Source organism: Natrix helvetica (assembly GCF_964273705.1).
Source record: "Natrix helvetica genome assembly, chromosome: 4".
NCBI lineage: Eukaryota > Metazoa > Chordata > Lepidosauria > Squamata > Natricidae > Natrix > Natrix helvetica.
In genome coordinates, this window is record NC_138550.1 from 99,328,602 (window position 1) to 99,348,106 (window position 19,505).

At 39.6% G+C, this 19,505-nt stretch overlaps 1 protein-coding gene across 1 annotated transcript in view; it reads left to right on the forward strand.

Annotated features, from left to right (window-relative positions):
* SYCP2L (synaptonemal complex protein 2 like) overlaps positions 1 to 19,505 on the forward strand; it is a 45,235-nt gene that overhangs the window by 16,721 nt on the left and 9,009 nt on the right. The window contains exons 17-28 of the mRNA XM_081953405.1: positions 198 to 233; positions 2,121 to 2,224; positions 3,191 to 3,272; positions 3,950 to 4,061; positions 6,631 to 6,688; positions 9,995 to 10,056; positions 11,701 to 11,749; positions 12,440 to 12,489; positions 13,214 to 13,262; positions 16,089 to 16,248; positions 16,598 to 16,647; positions 18,406 to 18,532. Coding sequence (XP_081809531.1) covers positions 198 to 233; positions 2,121 to 2,224; positions 3,191 to 3,272; positions 3,950 to 4,061; positions 6,631 to 6,688; positions 9,995 to 10,056; positions 11,701 to 11,749; positions 12,440 to 12,489; positions 13,214 to 13,262; positions 16,089 to 16,248; positions 16,598 to 16,647; positions 18,406 to 18,532 — 939 coding nt within the window. The remainder of the gene's footprint in view (positions 1 to 197; positions 234 to 2,120; positions 2,225 to 3,190; positions 3,273 to 3,949; positions 4,062 to 6,630; positions 6,689 to 9,994; positions 10,057 to 11,700; positions 11,750 to 12,439; positions 12,490 to 13,213; positions 13,263 to 16,088; positions 16,249 to 16,597; positions 16,648 to 18,405; positions 18,533 to 19,505) is intronic.

Below are 19,505 nucleotides of genomic sequence, written 5' to 3' on the forward strand. Positions count from 1 at the left end.
AAGAACTAAAAAGAGATTGAAAGATATGTAGTAGTAGTAGTGTACTAATAGTAGTAGCAGTAGTGGCATCAGGAGCACTGGTGATAGTGATGCTGATGTATTTTCCTAAAGTAAACGTATCTCTCATAAGATTATTGGTTTTTTTTGGTGATAATACTTTTGTACTCTGAATGCTTTTTCACTCTTTTTATAAATAGCTGCCTCAACGAATTTCAGCTTGTCGAACACTCCGGGTAGGTGGTAAAGTTATTCTCAAATCAAGTAGCAGCCTCATGATTACTATAGGGCACATCCATTTATCTTTATGGACAACACTATGGACATGGTTTTCTACTGTCAAGTTGTGGAATATTTTTCTGACCTCCTTGCCTAGCCTACTGCCTTATTCTTTGTGGTTGCCCATCCAACTACTAAAAAAGCCTGACTTCCGTGGCCAGAGAACATTCAGTCAGATGCTGTCATCGGTAGAAAATATAAATTAGACAAACCTATTGAAAGCCATAAATTGATTTCAACAATCATTGTTGTCATCCTTCTGACATATCCTACTGACATTCCATATATGTGAATTCCCATCAGTTCCAGTCAGACAGTGTGGGCCTATTTGACTTTGCAGTTATATTGAACTTCTTTCAACATCTAACTTTTTAGACATGAGTTTCAAAGAGTAGAAGGCTCCACTTTTCAATCCTTACTTTCATAAGCAGTATTTACGAAGATCAAGGAAGGGACACAGTATAATAGTCACTTCATGTTCTGGTTAGAAGTAGTTTGCATTCCTTTGCCTTCTTGCTACTCTGCCTTAATAGAAGGAATGAAAAGTTAAAATGAAATTTGGTCAGTGTTTGCGGCCACGCTTCAGTTCTCCTGAGATCCATCTCTCTTTCATATGCCTTGAGTCAGTAGCCTGTTTAAGGTGTTGGCTGCACTAATGTATTTGATGATAGAAATAACCTTGTTTGTGCTTAAAACCGGGATAATGTGAAATAGCCAGCAGCCCATGCCCCACTGAATCAGTTTTCTCAGTAGATGTGCAGCTTACAAGTGAAAATGTGTCATGGCAAAATGGTCTCAAAGGGGATGAGAAGAGAGAAGGAGAGAGAGAGTGTAAAGAAATGCAAAGAGCGCTTGCTAGAAGATTACTCTTGAGCATAATACAAAACATAGGCAAACTTGAGGCCACAATTTCTACTGTTTGAAAAACTCTTGTCATTAGAAACTTAGTTCTGAGGTTTAACTGAAAATATCCTCCTTGTGATTTTAATGTGCTGGTTCAATTCCTGGTGTCGGGCCTGCGAAGAACAATTCTGCTCCGTGTCCAATATGACAGATGTTTAGAAAGTCTCCATAAATAGAGGAGATACCTATCTGCAATACAACCTTGTGGAGTGTGATGAAAATGTTGAAGGGTGTATCACTTCTCTGTATCTGCATCATTACGAAATATCTTATTAGTGGTCAGGCCTACCTTTTTGAGAAAATTAGGGAACCTCTGATAAATATCAAAGGTTCCATTAGAAACTATAAGTAGTCCTCGACTTATGACCACAATCAAGCCCAACATTTATGTTGTTAAGTGAGAATTTGTTTTTGTCCCATTTTACCACATTTCTTGCCCCAGTTGTTAAGTGAATTACTGCAGTTGATTAATTAGTTACGTGGTTGTTACGGGAATTGGGCTTCCCCATTGACTTTGCTTGTCAGAAGGTCACAAAAGGGGATCGCATTACCCACAAAAGGAGATCGCATGGAATGCTGCAACCATCATAAATATGAACCAGTTGCCAAGCCTCTGAATTTTGATCACATGATCATGGGGATGCTGCAAAGGTTGCAACTGTGAAAAACGGTCATAAGTTTCTTTTTTCAGTGCCGTTGTAACTATGAGCGGTCACTAAATGAACTGTTGTAAGTTGAGGACTACCTGTACTGCCCTGGAAGACATGTGGGCTGTGAAGTCAGTGAGTTGCGGTTCCAAAAATCTAGACAGCAGCAGATTGGAGAAGGCTGGTCTGTAGTAATTGATTTGGATAAGCTTTCCTGTTGACCATTTGACACTGTTTCTTGCCCTTGAATATTTTAATGATACGACAATAGTAAATAATATTGTTTTATCACAGTAAGCATTCAGCTGGAGAGGAAAGAAGATTGTACAGAAATAGATTCCCTATCAGATATTCTGACATCACCCCAAAGCAATGAACCGGTTACTCCTGCAATAATAGTAAGTATTATTTTAGGAATAGCATTAGGAAAACATGGATGAATTATGGTTGCCAAGGTCTGTCCTTTGCTTAGTTGCAAACGACGAATGAAAAAAAGAAAAGCAGTCCCCCAAAATCCTGCCTCATCAGCCTGCTATTGAGAGAAGAACAACCATCACTATAAGGCTGCTAAATTGGCAGTCAAGTTTAATGATTATCATCTTCGTTTAACGACCCCATAATCCCTTGCAGGGTGGAGTCTGGGCAATTGAATGGAACTAGCAGAGTGCTTTAGTGGCCAGATGCTCTTCCTGTTGCTAATGCGGAGTTTTGTTCAGCAGATATAGTCTCAGTGCCCAGAGAGAGAAATATCTGCCTCTAATAGGATCGAACTCACAGCTTCCTGCTTCCTGAGGCAAGAGCTCCACTTCTAGGCCACTGCTCCACTCCAGTCAAGTTTAATGATTTAGGAATAAAATAAGAGGAAACAAGAAGAACTGTAATAGAAATATTGCACAGCAATAGATATAGACATAAATCTTGAGGTCCTCTAATATTGATAATGCATTCTAAAATTTCCCATTAAATCATACACCTAGGGACAGACTAACAAACATAAAATTTATCCAATCAGTTTCATTGGTCTTGGATGGATTTGTTCAAGAAATTCAGAATGAATATTGGCCCCACCATGTGTTTAGTGAATGGTCAACTTACAAATACCTTTCAGGGATGGCCCAAATGGAGAAAAAGACCAAGGTATATAGCACTTGATGAGTTGCTTATTGGGCAATTATTGATTGGACAATTATTTATTTCCCACTGATCAGGAAAACAATGGGTTGGTTATTCTGTTTTCGTCTATAGAACTGGAAAAGAACACCTGCACTTTTGGTTTTTAAGAACTAAACCTTTTACAAGGTTTATTTAAAAAAACTCTGGGTTAATGGCATTAATAATATGAATGCTATTATCCCCTTATATAGAAGAAAATAATTATTCCTGAAGAAACTGTGGTCGATGGAGAGAAAGAGAGCCAACAGCTGGAAAACAACGATGGATTTCAAGGTCAGAGCAGCTTTCCTGTTCTTTGATGTGATTCTTATGTCACAAGACTTACATTCTTAATCACATTAAAGCTAAAGAGATTTGTTTTAAAATAATGGCAGGAAGCCTGTTGACTATCTATCTATCTGTCTGTCTGTCTATCTATCTATCTATCTATCTATCTACCTTACCTTACCTTACCTTACCTTACCTTACTTCTTCTATATATCTACCTACCTATCTACCTACTTACCTACCTATCTATCTATAAAAACGGTGGTGTGTGTATATTCCAGCGTAACTCTGGAACGCCTCAAGCAATTTCAACCAAACTTGGTACACAGATGGCTTACTCTCTGGAAACAAATAATGTGGGGAGTAAGACACCCCTAAAACCCTTTGGCGGGGGGTGTTCTGTTAAGATAAAGCCAGTTGTGCCTTAAAATGGCTTCTACTGTACAGCGCAGTGGAATTGCCATGGTAACGGCTTCATAATACCCCACAAGGGGTCTCCCTCTGGTAAGGGAGAAAATCTAATATTAGAAATTATGTTTGGTCCGAACATTTCCCCCCTATAAATAAATTTCCGGGCAACACCTGGTTATCGGCTAGTTAGACATAAAAATAAATGCTTGTAAAATCTCTGGTTATTTTTACCCGGAAAGATGCAACTGTGTCTTTTTTTTATTACTTAAAAGCCTCCAGCGGTAGGACTTCGGTTTCTCCATCATGTTCGGCAAGTACATTGGCTGGTCCTCTGTCCGCACAGAAGTTGAAACCTTTTTGGCTACAATCAAAGGCTAAGGCTGGGTAAGTATTCTAGATTCACAAACTTCTCTGGAAAGAGATTTACGGAGAAATGTAACATTTGTAAATAACATAATTTTAGCATAATATTGTGTTTATTTGAGACCATCTCTCTTTTTGGAAGTTTTCCAAATTTAGTAGATGTAATCGCATCTTAAATTAAGACTGGGCAATTTGTGGGTTTAAGGGACTACATTTCCCATGCATAACAATGATTAGGAAAGTTATACTCCAGCATACTTAGGAGAGCCACATGTTAACTGCTTTACAGATTGATCTTTACACCTGAACATATTTCTCAATAGGTAGACACTGTGAACAGTGGAGGATATCCCTAAAGTTTTCACTGCCCGTGACTGGAATGGTGCACTCAAGAAGAAATGCTTAGGCATGTCCATTGTGTGTGCCCTGATATCCTAGAGTAGATTGACCAGTGCTCCAGAAGTCTTTAGAGCAAGGAATGTTTTTTTCCTACAGTTCCTCTCCTTCCCTTTTATGATCATTTGTTAATGGAATTGCTGTAACAGTTATACATGTTAGTTGAGACCTAACTTGAATTCCTACTCAAATATACAGTATATAAATCCTCTGTCTATCAATCAGTCATTCCATCTCAAAGCTATATACACTGCTTTGGATTTGAAGACATTAAAATGTTCCAAGTGCAGAGGACTATAAATACGACACCTTTCTGTTGCTCCTTAGACCAGTGGCTTTATGGTGTTGCTCATCGGTGCTGTTTGCATTTCCACAGAGTCCAAAGCAATTTACATCCCCACTAAATTAATTTCTTAGTATCTGCTAATTAAATGCTGACCTACAATAAAAAATAGTACAAGATGTAGCTAATAATGTATTAATTACAAGAACGTTTTTCTAGGTCAGGCAAATCGAAAATGGAAAGATGTTTTTGGACACACTTGAAATTATTACAGTTACCGTATTTTTCGGAGTATAAGATGCACCAAGGTTTTGAAGAGGCATTTTTTTAAAAAAGTAGGCAGGTAGATAGAGGGATAGAAAGAGAGAGAAATACAGTAGGTATGTAGGGAGAGAGAGAGTAGGTAGGTAGATAGGTTGATAAAGGGATAGAGAGAGAGAGAGAAAAAGAGAGAGATAGAAAGTGTAGGTAGGTAGGTAGAGGGATAGAGAGAAATAGAAAGAGGGAGAGAGAAATACAGTAGATAGGTAGGGAGAGAAAGATGGTAGGTAGGTAGATAAAGGGATAGAGAGAGAGGGAAAAAGAGAGAGAGAGAAATACAGTAGGTAGGGAGGGAGAGAGAAAGTAGTTAAGTAGGTAGATAAAGGTATATATAGAGAGAAATAGAGAGAGAGAGAAATACAGTAGGTAGGTAGGGAGAGAGAGTGTGTGTAGGTAGGTAGGCAGGTAGGGAGAGGGATAGAGAGAGAGAAATAGAGATAGAGAGAAATGCAGTAGATAGGTAGGAGTTTCTGCTGGTACAGCACTTGATTAATGTAATTCTCATCAATCAGTTAAAGAGATTTCCAAAAGGGAAAAAAGGGTATGCACAGCCATTTTGGTGAAGGGGGGGGGGGGGTCGGGAGGCAAAAATTGCTGTATTCAGTATATAAGATGTACCCAGATTTTCAGCCTCTTTTTTGAGGGAAAAAAAGGTGCGTCTTATACTCTGAAAAATATGGTAATCTTCAACTTATCACACCAGTCATTTAGCAAGTGTTCAAAGTTCTGATGGACCTATCGGCAGGATATACAGTATATGACCCAAATTTGAAGTTCTGATGGTCAGTGCCCCTTCCTGCAGTCACGTGAACATGTTTTATGACAATTTTGTCATAAATCAGCATTTATTCTTGTTTTTTGGCAAAAACCGTACTCAATTAAAACAATGATAGGCATGCTCTATTAAGGTTTAAACTGGAGGGTTAGGCATATTTTAGTGAGATCTGCCAATATGTATAATGGTGCCCTTTTTGTACTGCTAAAATGTCTCAATCAGACTGAAATTATTTGTCATTATTTGAAATAGTGTCAAATATTCACTGCATTTTTACTTTTCTAGAAAATGCAGCTGGAAACTGTAGATTTTTTTTTTTTAGTGGATGCATTTTTAAATTGATAATATAAACAATTTTAGACGCAGTGGCTCAGTGGCTAAGACGCTGAGCTTGTTGATCAGAAAGGTCGGCATTTCGGCGGTTCACATCCCTAGCACCGCGGAATGGAGTGAGCTTCCGTTACTTGTCCCAGCTTCTGCCAGCCTAGCAGTTCGAAAGCATTTTTACGATTTGGATTCGTAAAAATGCAAATAGAAAAATAGGAACCACTTTTGGTGGGAAGATAACAGCGTTCTGTGCGCCTTTGCTGGCCACATGACCACGGATGTCTTTGGACAGCGCTGGCTCTTTAGCTTTGTAACGGAGATGAGCACCGCCACCCTAGAGTCAGGAATGGCTAGCACATATGTGCGGGGGAACCTTTACCATTACCTTTATAAACAGTTTTAACACTTTAAGTATAAACTGATGTAGCTGTTGTAGAGTCTTGAGGCTAAATAATTTCTTTTCTTCTGTTCCTTTCTATGGCATGTAGTGAACTGAATGCAGAAGGAGAAGCTGATATCCCCCTTAGGGAAACCCACCCTTTAAAGGTATGTTGTATCTAGCAACAAAACCCTTGTCATCCTGGTGTTTTCCCAATGTGTTGGAAGTCAACTCCTATAATTTTCAATTAACCATTGTAGGAATTCATGCCCGGCACATGAAGAGGTCACAGAGTTGAGTGAGGGTGAATTCAGCATGGTTGCTTTGAGGAAAGTAATTTGCTTTCTTTGCTTTTTGTTTTTATTACTGATTTTATGTGATAATTATTTAATGGAAATATAAGGCTGATAAAAACAATGAGGGTTTGGGTTTCATAAGTGGCTGGTTAATAGAAATGCTTGTCTTGTAAATCAACAACATTTATAGATATCTGAACCCTATTACTACCAGGCTTGAGGTGGCAAAAGTGGAGGTGGAAATTGGCAACAAAGAAGGATCGCTGACGAACTGGATGATAGATTAGGTCAGTGATGGCAAACCGTTTTTGGCTGCCATGCCAAAAGCGGGAGGAACACAGGTGCATCGGTGTGTTACACATATAATGCTATGCGCGCACTCCCCAGTGTGCGTGCATGCACACAATCAGCGACACCCCCCCCCCCCACTTTGGTCATGATTTTTTCACCTTTCCCAGGCTACTCCCCAAGTAACTTCCAGTTTGTCAATAGGCCTGTTTTTCGCCCTCCGGAGCCTTCAGGGAAGCCTCCTGAAGGTTCGAAGGGCAAAAAACGGTCCTACAAGCAAACCAGAATCAGGGAAGCCTCCAGAGGGTGAAAAACGGCTTCAAAAGAAGGCTGAAATCAGCTGGCCAGCACGCACATGCGCACTGGTCAGGTGACAGGGCAACGCCTTGCGTGCCCTGGCAAATGGCTACTTGTGCCACCTGTGGCACGCATGCCATAGGTTCGCCATCACAGGATTAGGTAGTTCCAGTAGAAGAGAAATATATTGTAGCAACACAATATATGAATTGTGGAATCTTTGTTATTCTCTGAGATTTGTTGTTTGCTTGCAGATGTTTTGTTACCCAACTAGGTGACATCAGTGTGAGTGAATGTCAGATTTGCCACCAATAAAAATATCCTCCCCAGCAGTCAACACCCAAATAAGCAGGGATTAGTGACAAGGCAAACAATCAAGCAGAAAACAATACCCTAAACAAGAAACTACCAAGGTGAAAAACCAAAATTGGTAGGGCAAGCTATGGGATATAAGCCCAACACTTACTTGCACCAATGATGTTACCTAATTGGGTAATTAAATGCCTGAAAGCAAATAAGCTCAGACACACCAAGGAGTCCACAGATTAGATAATAAAATAAGGAGGACATGATAGTGCCAATAAAAAGAAGCCACAGGGTGAGATCCTGGCAATTCGTCGTTATTTTTTTCCCCCTTTTCAATCAGTTGAACTGATTCTGCAAGAAACTGCTTTTGCTGCTAAGATAATAGAATAGAATAGAATAGAATAGAATAGAATTCTTTATTGGCCAAGTTATCTTGGTATATATGCGCTTAGTGTACATAAAAGAAAAGATCCATTCATTAAGAATCAAGCTACAACACTTAATGATAGTCATACTAGGGTACAAATAAGCAATCAAATATAATTAGGAAATAATATAAATTGTAAGGATACAAGCAACAAAGTTACAGCCATAAGTGGGAGGAGATGGGTGATAGGAACGATGAAAGATTAATAGTACCGTGTTTCTCCGAAAATAAGACAGGATCTTATTTTCTTTTGCCCCATGAAATATGGCCTTGGGCTTATTATAGGGGGAGGGCTTATCGTTTTGGGGTTGCCAGGCAGCTGCTCCCTTGCAAACTGGCTCCCGAAGAGCCGGGCACAGCTTCAGGGGAGAAGCAGCCATGAGGTGACCACGCTCACGAGCAATCTCCCAGCAAACCCCCTCTCCAGCCGGGCAGAGCGCCATTCACTGACCTAGGAGGTATCCCTAGGGCGCCAAGGCACGTGGCGTTCTGCCCGCTCCCCAGCTCCTGTGGCTTGGCACATTGGGGATACCCCCTAGGTCAGTGCATGGAGAAGGGGATTGCGCTTTCCCTTCAGCGCCAGGGTGCCGGCACCGCTCTTCAAGCATAACTTTTTCTCTGGCTTCCAAACTCCAAAACTCGGCTGCCAAGTCTTCCAGCAGCAGCCTCTCTCGGAGTGCCCTCTATGGTTGTGGGTCGGCTGCCGGACAGAGAGTCTTCCAGACAGAAAGTCTTCCAGCAGCCAGCCCACAACCATAGAGCACACTCCTAGAGCGGCCACTGCTGGAAGACTCAGCAGCCAAGTTTTGGAGTTTGGAGGCCGGAGAGGAAGTTATGCTCAGAGCGCGGCGCCGGTGCCCTGGTCCTGCAGGGAGAGCTTGGCCACGACATGGTGAGGCTGGGAGGCATGCTTGCTGGGGGCTCCATGCACTGACCTAAGGGGTATCCCTAATGTGCCAAGCCGTGGGAGCTGGGGGGCGGGCAGAGCGCCACGTGGCTTGGCACCTTAGGGATACCCCCTAGGTCAGTGAATGGCGCTCTGCCCGGCTGGAGAGGGGGTTTGCCGGGCGGCTGCTCGTGAGCATGGTCACCTCAGGGCTGCTTTGCCCCTGAGGCTCTGCCTGGCTCTTCGGGAGCCCGCTCGCAAGGGAGCAGCCGCCCGGCAACTCCCCACTCTGGCCAGGCAGAACGCCACTCTCCAACCTAGCTGTATCCTGAAGGTGGCAAGCAACGTGAGTGCCTTCCCCCACCGGCTACCGTGGCTTGGTGCCTTCGGGATACCGCTAGGTCGGTGAGCAGTGCTCTGCCTGACCGGAGGAGGGGTTGTCCAGGGGGCTTATTTTTGGGGGTGGGCTTATATTTTTGCCCACGCGAAAAATGTGGCAAGGCATTAGTTTCAGGACAGGTCGTATTTTCGGGGAAACACGGTAGTGGCGTTCAGGAAAAAAACTGTTCCTGTGTCTTGTTCTGGTATACATTTTTCTATAGTGTCGCTTTGAGGTTAGGAGTTGAAACAATTTATGTCCAGGATGTGAGGGGTCTAAATATTTTCACAGCCTCTTTTTGACTTGTGTAGTGTACAGGTCCTCAATGGAAGGAGTTGATAGTAGTTGTTTTTTCTGCAGTTCTAATGATCCTCTGAAGTCTGTTTCTGTCTTGTTGGGTTGCAGAACCGAACCAGACAGTTATAGAGGTGCAGACAACTTAATGGTATCTCCAAGGCCTATTTTTTTATTTTGTTTCATTCCCTTCTTCCTAGCATTTTCCATCAAATGCATGGACTATTTTTGTCCAAAACTTTTTGAAGCAAAATAAATATTTTGGAAATTGTTAACACATGGCTTTTCTTTCTGTCCCAGGGTGATATCCTAGAGGAGAAAAAACAAGCAAGACGTTCAAGTAAGCAAATGGTGAAAGCAAAGTAAGGAACTGTTTTTAAAATTCTTTTAAATGGACACACAGAGACAAATGAAGTCACAGTAGCTTACATTAAGCCTGAGATTTTCACCACAGTATTAGAGGAAATAATGTATTTATAGTTTAGCGAGGGTGAACTTTCACTCCTGTTAAAAATACACAGAACTGATAACACAAGAGACTTTTTATTGTCATTAGTGTTACAAGAACACTTTACTTGAGTCAGTATCATAATGTAGATCTTGAATGGTCAGATGGAAAGCTACTAGAAATCCTGTCTTAAAACAGCAGCACGCATTTTACAACCTCCAAACCAGGAATGAAATCCAGCAGGTTCTGACAGGTTCTGGAGAACTGGTAGCGAAAATTTTGAGTAGTTCGGAGAACCAGCAAATGCCACCTCTGGCTGGCCCCAGAAGTGGGGTGGGAATGGAGATTTTGCAGTATCCTTCCCCTGCCATGCCCACCAAGCCCCGCCCACAGTTTGCTGCAAAATTTTCCACAAAACAATATCAAGACAGCCTTCAACACTGACCCAAGAAGAGCCAACATCTTAAGAAACCCCAAAGATAAAATCCAGCTAGAAAACCAAGGAGTCTATGAAATACCATGCAAAATCTGCCCTGAAACATACATAGGACAAACGAACAGGAGAATAAATGCACGCATCGCAGAACACAAGAACGCAGTAAGCAAAAAAGAAAAAACTTCCTCCCTTTTCCAGCACCTTAAAGCTACAGGATATGAAATTAATTTTGATGGAACCAAATTAATCTCCAAAACTGAACACTTCAACAAGAGAATAATTATGGAAGCTATTGAAATAGAGAAACACCCCCACAGCATGAATAAACGTGATGATACCTCCCGCCTACCAGACATCTGGAAACCAGCCCTAGTCAACAAACGAGCCCCACCCACCACCCAGGCCGTTACAACACAAAACAACAACGGACATACAGCCAGCACCAATCTACCAATCATGATACAACCACACAGCCAATCAATCCACTTACTGAAACAAAGCCAGCACTCCACCCCACCCCCACCCCCCAAGAATTATAGAAAGACAGCAGCTCCAACCCACTTTAAGCCGAAAAGACTAGCCTGAAGATGGCGAGTGAGACCTCGCCGAAACGTTGCCAAGACAATCTTAATCTTACATGGGAAAAGACCCGAATACAACAAGACCAGCATATCTACGAAAACACAGACACACACACACAAATATGGCTGTATATATGGCTGTATGTTCCAGCATAACTCTGGAATGCCTCGAGTAATTTCAACCAAACTTGATACACAGATTACTTACCCTCTGGAAACAAATACTGTGTGTTCTATTAAGAGCCTGTTGTGCCTTAAAATGGCTTCTACCATACTGCCTTAAAACGGCTTCTACCGTACAGCGTTGTGGAGTTGCCATGGTAATGGCTTCTCAGTATTCCACTAGGGGGAAAATCCAACATTAGAAATTGCAGCAACGTTCATGGAAGGAGGGTTGGGATAAATAAATACCCAGGCATTGCTAGGTTATCAGTTTTTATATACATACATACATACATACATACATACTCTATTCATTTTATTTGAATTGAAATTGCATTTGAAAATAATCAGTGACTTATACAAGATATTTATTTTTTAGGATGGATGAATATGATTTTTGCTTTTCTGATCCAAACACACATGATATGGTAAAAATGTAATTAAACAATTATTTCAGTGGGGAATGTTTACAGGCAAATTGATGGGAGGGATTGATTGTTTACATTTTGTCAGGTTGCTGTGGACTCTTCAACAATCCCAGATAAAATTTCTTCAGAAGAATATCTAAGCATTCTTAGTTGCGTTGTTCATCTCCTCTATCCCCATATTTCTACTAATTGTTAATGGTTTCAGTCATCTTAAATTCAGTTCCTTTTTATTTATTTTCCCAGGGTGGCATAAATAATTCATTACCAGTAGTAAATTAGAGAAGAGTTTATAATCAAGTTCTATCATAGCTTAGTAAATATCTCATTCTTTGCAGGATCATGGTTCGCCTGAGACTGTATCAAGAATCTAATAAATACCTAATTTCTTATCTATTTAACCATATACAGTACTTAGGTTCGAAATGTTGTGATTCACCAGCATTATTCCCACACCTTTGGAAAATATTAATTTATTTATTATTAATTTATTTGTGACAAGACATGAACTATATCAGAAGCAGGCATGATTTATTTAATTTGTCTGGATTAAAATCAGGTCTGGCTAGTTATTTGCAAAGATGAAAGGCTTAGTATTTAAGGAACAATATTATTCCAGTTTTCCCTTAAAATCATTGCCCCATTTTTCTATTTCCTTTTTCTAAAACAATTTTCATTTTGATTTGTTTTCAGGTCTCTAAAATGAAGCAAAAAATATTTGTCCACAAGAACACTTTGCACAAGTACGAGAACTTTTTATCTTGGTATTGGTATAGAATTATAACATGCATTAGGTAGCCAATGTGAAAAGTCAAAGAAAAAGTGTAATACAGTCATTGTTTAGGGACCACAATTGAGATTGCAACTCAGTTCTTCAGTGAAGCAATTGCTAAGTGAAACTGCAATTAAGTTTATGAACTTAATCCAGCTTTCCTTTGCTTTACAGACCTGCAAAACACATAAATAAGAGGATTGGCCATAGCGTTACTTTTTCTTGAGTGTTATAACTCTGAATGGTCAAGGAAATGAAGGAAGGAAAGGAAAGGATAGGATATCTGTTATGAAAACATTAGGCATTCTTTTAATACATTTAGATAATTCTCCCTCCTGGAGATTCATATGGCTCCCACCTTATTAGAATTTCAGAGGCCTCTTAAGAGTTACTGTGTTAGAATATCTGTGGAGATCTTTCTTAATACATTGAAAAGTGTTCTGAGAGAATTAAGACTCTCATTTTTTCAGCTTTTAAGTCCTACTTGGCTGGATTATGTTCAAGTAGGACATATTAATTCCAACATAAACCACATTTAGCAGAAAGGTGCAGATGGAAAATATAACCAGCGGAATTTAGGAAATACAGTCTGTATTTACCGGGGGCACTGACTTACAGGATTTTGTAGAATAATGCTAAATGGTTTTTTTCTGCGGACACGGCATCCTTCATTCATAGTCTGATATTGCATGCAGGAGTCTGGAAAAGGGAAATATGAAGCTGAACAAGTTTGAAAGAAGTCTGGTAATGTCCAATTTTCATATTTATTATGGCCTGTATTACAGTTTATAGGCCCTTCAGACACCCAAATGTTTGTGATTTCAGGGCTATAACTGCTAAATGTCTTCTTTCTGAATTTTTAAGACATTTGATTAATTCTGCCACCCTGCTACTTGAGCAGTGCATGAAATGAGAGATTGGTCATCTCTCACCATCTATGAACTTCTTCTAATACTCTGTCTTTCATATGTCTGGGTCAGTTTAAGTGCTTTGTTTTGTTTTTAAAGAATGGCCACTACTTAACTGAGACTGGAATGAAACTAATCCTTTTGAAGGAGAGATGCCAGGGATGCACTTGGGAAGGAATGTTCCAATCTCCCCCAGTCTAGTCCTCCTGAAGAATTGGAAGTGTACCTTCTCATTTAGTGACCATTAACTGCTCCTTAAATCAGAAGTGAAAATGGTTGCTAAACAAACCATGTTTGTGTGTGAGTGCATGTGTGTAAGAGAGAAAGAGAGAGCGCAAAGATCTCTGTTGCCAACGCATTCAGATAAAGTTATCTTGTGCAAAACTATGCCAATGGTACTTTCACCCTGGCTTGCATTGTTGCCAAGCACATGAAATTTAATTTAAGTGAACGCATTGGTAAAAAAAAAAAATTAAAAAAAAAATTCTGTTGTATTTGCAATCACTAAACAAGGCAGGCACTAAAAAGGAATGGCTCTACAGCTTTCAGAATTCCAATATAGCAACTTTGGTAATCAGTCCAAACAGATCTAGAGGATGCCAGAATGGGGAAGATTCTACTGTTCCTTTATTGTTCTATATTACCTACGATATCTGTGCTAGCACATAGAATTACTCTAGAATAGATTTGAGAATAGACATGGTTTTCATGTCTAGTCATTCAGCTTCTCCTTCCCTTCTCTGAAATAACATTCAAGTCTGAAGATTTCTGAAATCACAAAGGAACTTCCAGACCTGTTATCTGATCAAATTAAGGCTTGTGGACATTACATTCTACCATAAAGAACATAAAGAACACTTTTTTCACCAAGAGATAAAAAGCTTCAGTGTGTAGCCTCCTTTGTTCTCTGCCTGTGTTTTGTACTTAGCTGCCTTGATCAGATCAGATCAACCTTGTACCTGCCAGATAAATCATGTTGCAACACCCATTATCCCAAGATCCACAGAGTTAGAATGTAACGTACTTCTGTTTTATTATGATGAACTAATTAATAGAAGAAAAATACAGGTGCATTCAACACATTAAAAGAATCAACACAAGCTCAGGATTGATAAGTGTAGCTATGAAAAGAAGGGAAACTGTTACTTATTTCCAGAACAATTCTAAAAATGTGGAACATGTTGCTTGAAAGATTTTTCCATTTCTTCTTTTTGGGGGGGAAAAAAAACCCCAGCAAAACAACATATATCAAAACACTATTGTTACTAGTCAAGTATTTTTTTCTTACTCTTAATATTTTTTTGTAATTTTTTTAAGTCAGTCTCCATGTCCCCAAAAATCTACGAGTTGTGATATCTCAGTAGATTCCAAATTCTGAGGATTATGACCAGGATAATACCTGGGAGTCTGGGTCCTGTGCCCAAGAAGGCTGGTGTAAGTCAGGTGTAAGGAATTCAAGGGACGAAACAAGGAATGCAAAGACCCTTTAGTTCATTAAAGTCTTGCCTCTCTCAGTGTCATTTGGGATTCAGGCAAGGGCTTTATCAGAGTGTTTGCAGCTTGACTACTATTAGGGGACAACCCAGGAACAAAACAGCATACAGAGACTTAGACATTTAACAGTGGTTTATCTACAACATATACAGAAATATATATTGTAGCAAATACCTGACAAGCAATCAATTTTCCTTTTAACGCTACACAGAAGACTTAGCGGATACCGGACACGAGAGAGATACACGAAGAGAGAGAGACACTCCCTCTCATGGCCTCCTTTATATAGACACCTCTTAAAGTGGTAAAGACTTGTGTGGACTCCTTCACAGTCTTCAATTGGCTATACCAATGCTGATTCATCTTCATTGTATCAACCTTACATTTCATCAGCTTTACAGTTGCGTCAGCTTTAGATTGGCTGGTCAGCTTTAAGTCATTATTATCCTGACAGGCTTTTCATCTGAAACTGTGATCCGATTGAAGGCCCTGTTTCAAGGACGTCCTTGACATCCTTGCTTTGCCCAATGATATCTACTGATAGTTCCAAAGGTGCTTTTTTTTCAAGAGGCAACTGGACTTTCTGGCTTTTCTTTGAAGACGATTCGCTTCTCATCCAAGAAGCTTCTTTCGCTCTGACTGGATGGTGGGGAAGTCAAAGCACCTCCTTCCAACCTCATTCCTCACCATCCAGTCAGAGCTGAAGAAGCTTCTTGGATGAGAAGCGAAACGTCTTCAAAGAAAAAACAAAAAGTTCAGTTGTCTCTTGAAAAAGCACCTTTGGGACAACCATGACCCGGATGACTGAGAATCTCCTTAGACATATCTGCTGATTGCAGAGCAGATATGTCTATGAAGATTCTCAGTCATCCAGTTATGGTTGTCCCAAAGGTGCAGGCTACCTGCCTTAGCACTGTGTGTATTCTATATGTTTTGATGCCTTGAACATTCTGCACAATATTGAAAAAGGGTTTCCTAAATATTTTAAATAGTTTCCCCCCAATGCAGAAATGTGATTCCAAAACAAAATAGGTACACTTGACCTTTAAGGGTTAGCTCAGTAATGTTGATTTTAAAGGGAGGACCCATTTAAATGCTTCTGGAATGAAACTTTGTAATGGCAGTTACCTTTCGGGTGGCACTGACTGTTGCTTGTATGTTTTCCCAGCCTTCTAACTACAAGACTCATCTCTTTTCTGAAAGCAACTCAGATTCTCTGAGCAGTGGTGGGAGTGAAAAAAGCTGGATTCGTAACTCTCAGACCAACTCATTACCCAAAGTGGCAGACTACACTCGGAAAAAAATAAAAGTCAAAAGCAAGCTAAAAGGTAAAAACAATGGTTGTAAAGTAGTTGTTGTTTAAAATGTTGCTAGGAGTAATTAGTTCAGTGCAACTTGTTTCCAAGTAACTGTAGATAAAATTAAACCAGAACTTCTAAAGCAAACATTAAGGATCATAATTCTTTTTAGCACAGACTTAGGCTTGCAGCATCGTTTGTTTGTGCGTGCGCGTGCGCAGGTGTGCCAGTTTATAGATTTGACAGTGTTCAGTATCATATATTAATGATTTCTAACTTTGCATATTGCATATTACTTTCAACTTGTTGGAAGTAGTAGGTGGTATATCTATGATCTCTGCCCATAATTGCAAACTTTCATTTATCTTTCCTCTCACAGTATTGCCCTTGTCTTCCCCAAGCAGTGGAACTGATTATGGTGCAAAGAAAGTAAGGAAAACTGGAATTGTGATCTTTTTCTTTTCTTTTCTTCTTTTGATGGATATGGCTGCCAGTTGTATAGACTATGTAGAATTCTATTTGGCCTAATATCTTTGCTCTGTTCTTTTTTTTTTACATTGCCCTGTCTTACACTCTCCTTGTATGATGTTAGAATTTCTTAGGAATGTAAAGAAAGGATCGACAACTGTATTATTGTGGATATCTTCAAAAAAAATTTTTAAATCAAACTACTTTAAGATTCGCATGATGCTTTGGTTAAGTAAGAAGCGGCAAGTATAAGGAAACTATTTTGGTGCTCTGTGTACCTTATTTCTTCTATTGAATTAACATTCCAGTAGGTTGTCATTTGCTTCAAGAATGTAGCTGTGTTGCCAACACGCACCATTTTCACGAAAAGCGGGCCGTTTTTCTCTCTCCCCATCCCCTGGGAGCACTCTACAGGTCTCCCACACCCTCTGCACCCTCTTTATAAAGTAAAGATACTTTATCTTTTTGGCAATCTTGGCCTGTAACAAAGGTTGGATATAGACCAGGAAATGCAATACATAATTTCTGATATAATAGTCCTTTAGATTTGTAATCATTTATACCAATCCTAACCTCCTACCTTGATTTGTGAAGCCAGAGGCAAAATTGTCTGTTAAGGGAAAGTCCCTGTTCTGTCTTCGGATCCTTGCGCTTTTGGATACACCTGGAATCAAACAAGCTATGAATGAGATACAGTCATTCTAGTAGATCTTTTCAAGAGGCAACTTTATTCAATTCTACAAGTTCTTTTATAGCAGGATTGGATTGAAAATTTGCCATGCTTCCCTCCCCCCCACCTAGCTTTTCTAAAGATCCTTTATGTCAATATTGTTTTATTTTGGTATATTTTACATTGTCAGTATCTCATGATTGTAGAACTTTGTAGTGTTTCTACATTTAATTTGGTTTATTTGATGCTCTTAACCTCCAATCTTCATTCCAAACAGTATTAAAAACAAACAAACGTGGTAATTCATTCATCTTCATTTCAATTGTATTATTCTGGCAAAACCAAGACTTTGAACTTTAACTGTGTGGTTTTTACCATGCTTTGTTATAAACAAAGGGGGTTAGATTTCCTGTCCCTCAGAACTCCTAGCAACAACAAATTTAGATAACATGTACTTTCATCTGAGTAGTAGTATCATCCACATATGATATTAAGAGTTATAAACAAAAAATTATTAAAATTCTACTGCAGAATAAATTAACTATAACTTTTTTTAGGTTGTTGAACTTTTTGATCAGTGCAGGTAGTCTTCAGATTAGGACAACAAATGGGATCGGGAACTGTTCCTAAACAACATAATTGTGAAGCACGATGTCTTGTGACCACATCACTTGATGATGGCAATTCCGGCAGAGTCCTAATTTCCATCATTTAATCAAGGACCTCACTCAGTTATGAGTTCCAGCTGTCCAGCTGTTGATTTTGCTTGTGGGAAGTTGGCAGGGAATATAGGAAATCCTGGTTACTTGCTGCAGTGTCATAATCATAAATTGAATGTCACATGCCCAAATTATGATTAAGTGACTGCAGGGAATGTTCCAATGGCTGGAACGCTGAGGACCATTGTAAGTTCCCATTAGCACCATTATAACTTTGAATGAATGGTTGTAACCCAAGGACTACCTGTATATGGCTGCAGTAAGTAATACAACTTGTATGTTAGGTCTGTTGCTAGGTGTTTGATTTGATGCTTTCAGTTTCTTCTCTAGGTGGAAAATTCAACAGTGCCTAGGAACAAGATACAGAGAAGAACAAATCCAGTATCAGAGATGCATCACTATACCACCCATTGTCCAGTTTACGCTTGTTCAACTCCTAATTCACATATTCGGCAAAGTATGTGCCTCCATCCAGTGTCATTTGAACTCTGTTTGAATCTAAAACTTTATATCATATACTAGTGGTGTGGGCTTAATCAGATTGCAACTGGCAATTCAGAATTCTGCTCCTTTCACTATTGTCTCAGACTGTGTGTGAACTTGTCATTTTATTGTTTTAAAAACCTGTGTTACGTAATAGGATTTGGAATGCTCTCCATTATCTCTTTGTGAAGAGATGGAGCAACTTTTGTAGCAGACCATTGACATCTTGTGGTCCTCCAGGAGTGTGTCGTGTTCTTTTAAAGTTTTAAATTGTCCCACCATCCAAGCTGTTTGAAACCTATTCAATTTTGAATGTCTGTATTGTAACGTTTAAAATTGAAAGGAATGTTTACCTTTTTAAACAAACAAAGCTTGATTTTGTTTGTCACTTATGAGAATGATATGTCGCTAAAGGAAATCTTCATCGTCTAGTGTCATAATCCTACATACTCTGTGGCCCACGGTTGACATTATAGAAATTATTTAAACCATTATATATATTAACCCTTTAATCATCAAAACTATAGCATAGGTTGTGAGGATATATTTTTTACACATTAAAGAAATGAGGTGACCCTTGAATGATAGGTGGTAACAGGAATGACCAAGCCACTACCCCAAAATTTGAGGGAGAGACAAGGTATGAAGATGTAGAAGACTTCTGGAAGAAGAAGTATGAGAACTCTAGATTTCTACCTTATGGACTCAGGCATTCAGTACAGCTAGTCCTTGACTTACAACAATTCATTTAGTGACCATTTAAAGTTACAACAGCACTGAAACAAATGATGTTTTCACACTTACAACCTTTTTTCACACTTACGACCATTGCAGCATCCTCATAGTCGTGTGATCAAAATTCAGATGCTTGGCAACTGACTCATATTTATGACAGTTGCAGTGTCCCGGGACTCTTGTGTAAACTTCTGGCAAGCAAAGTCAATGGG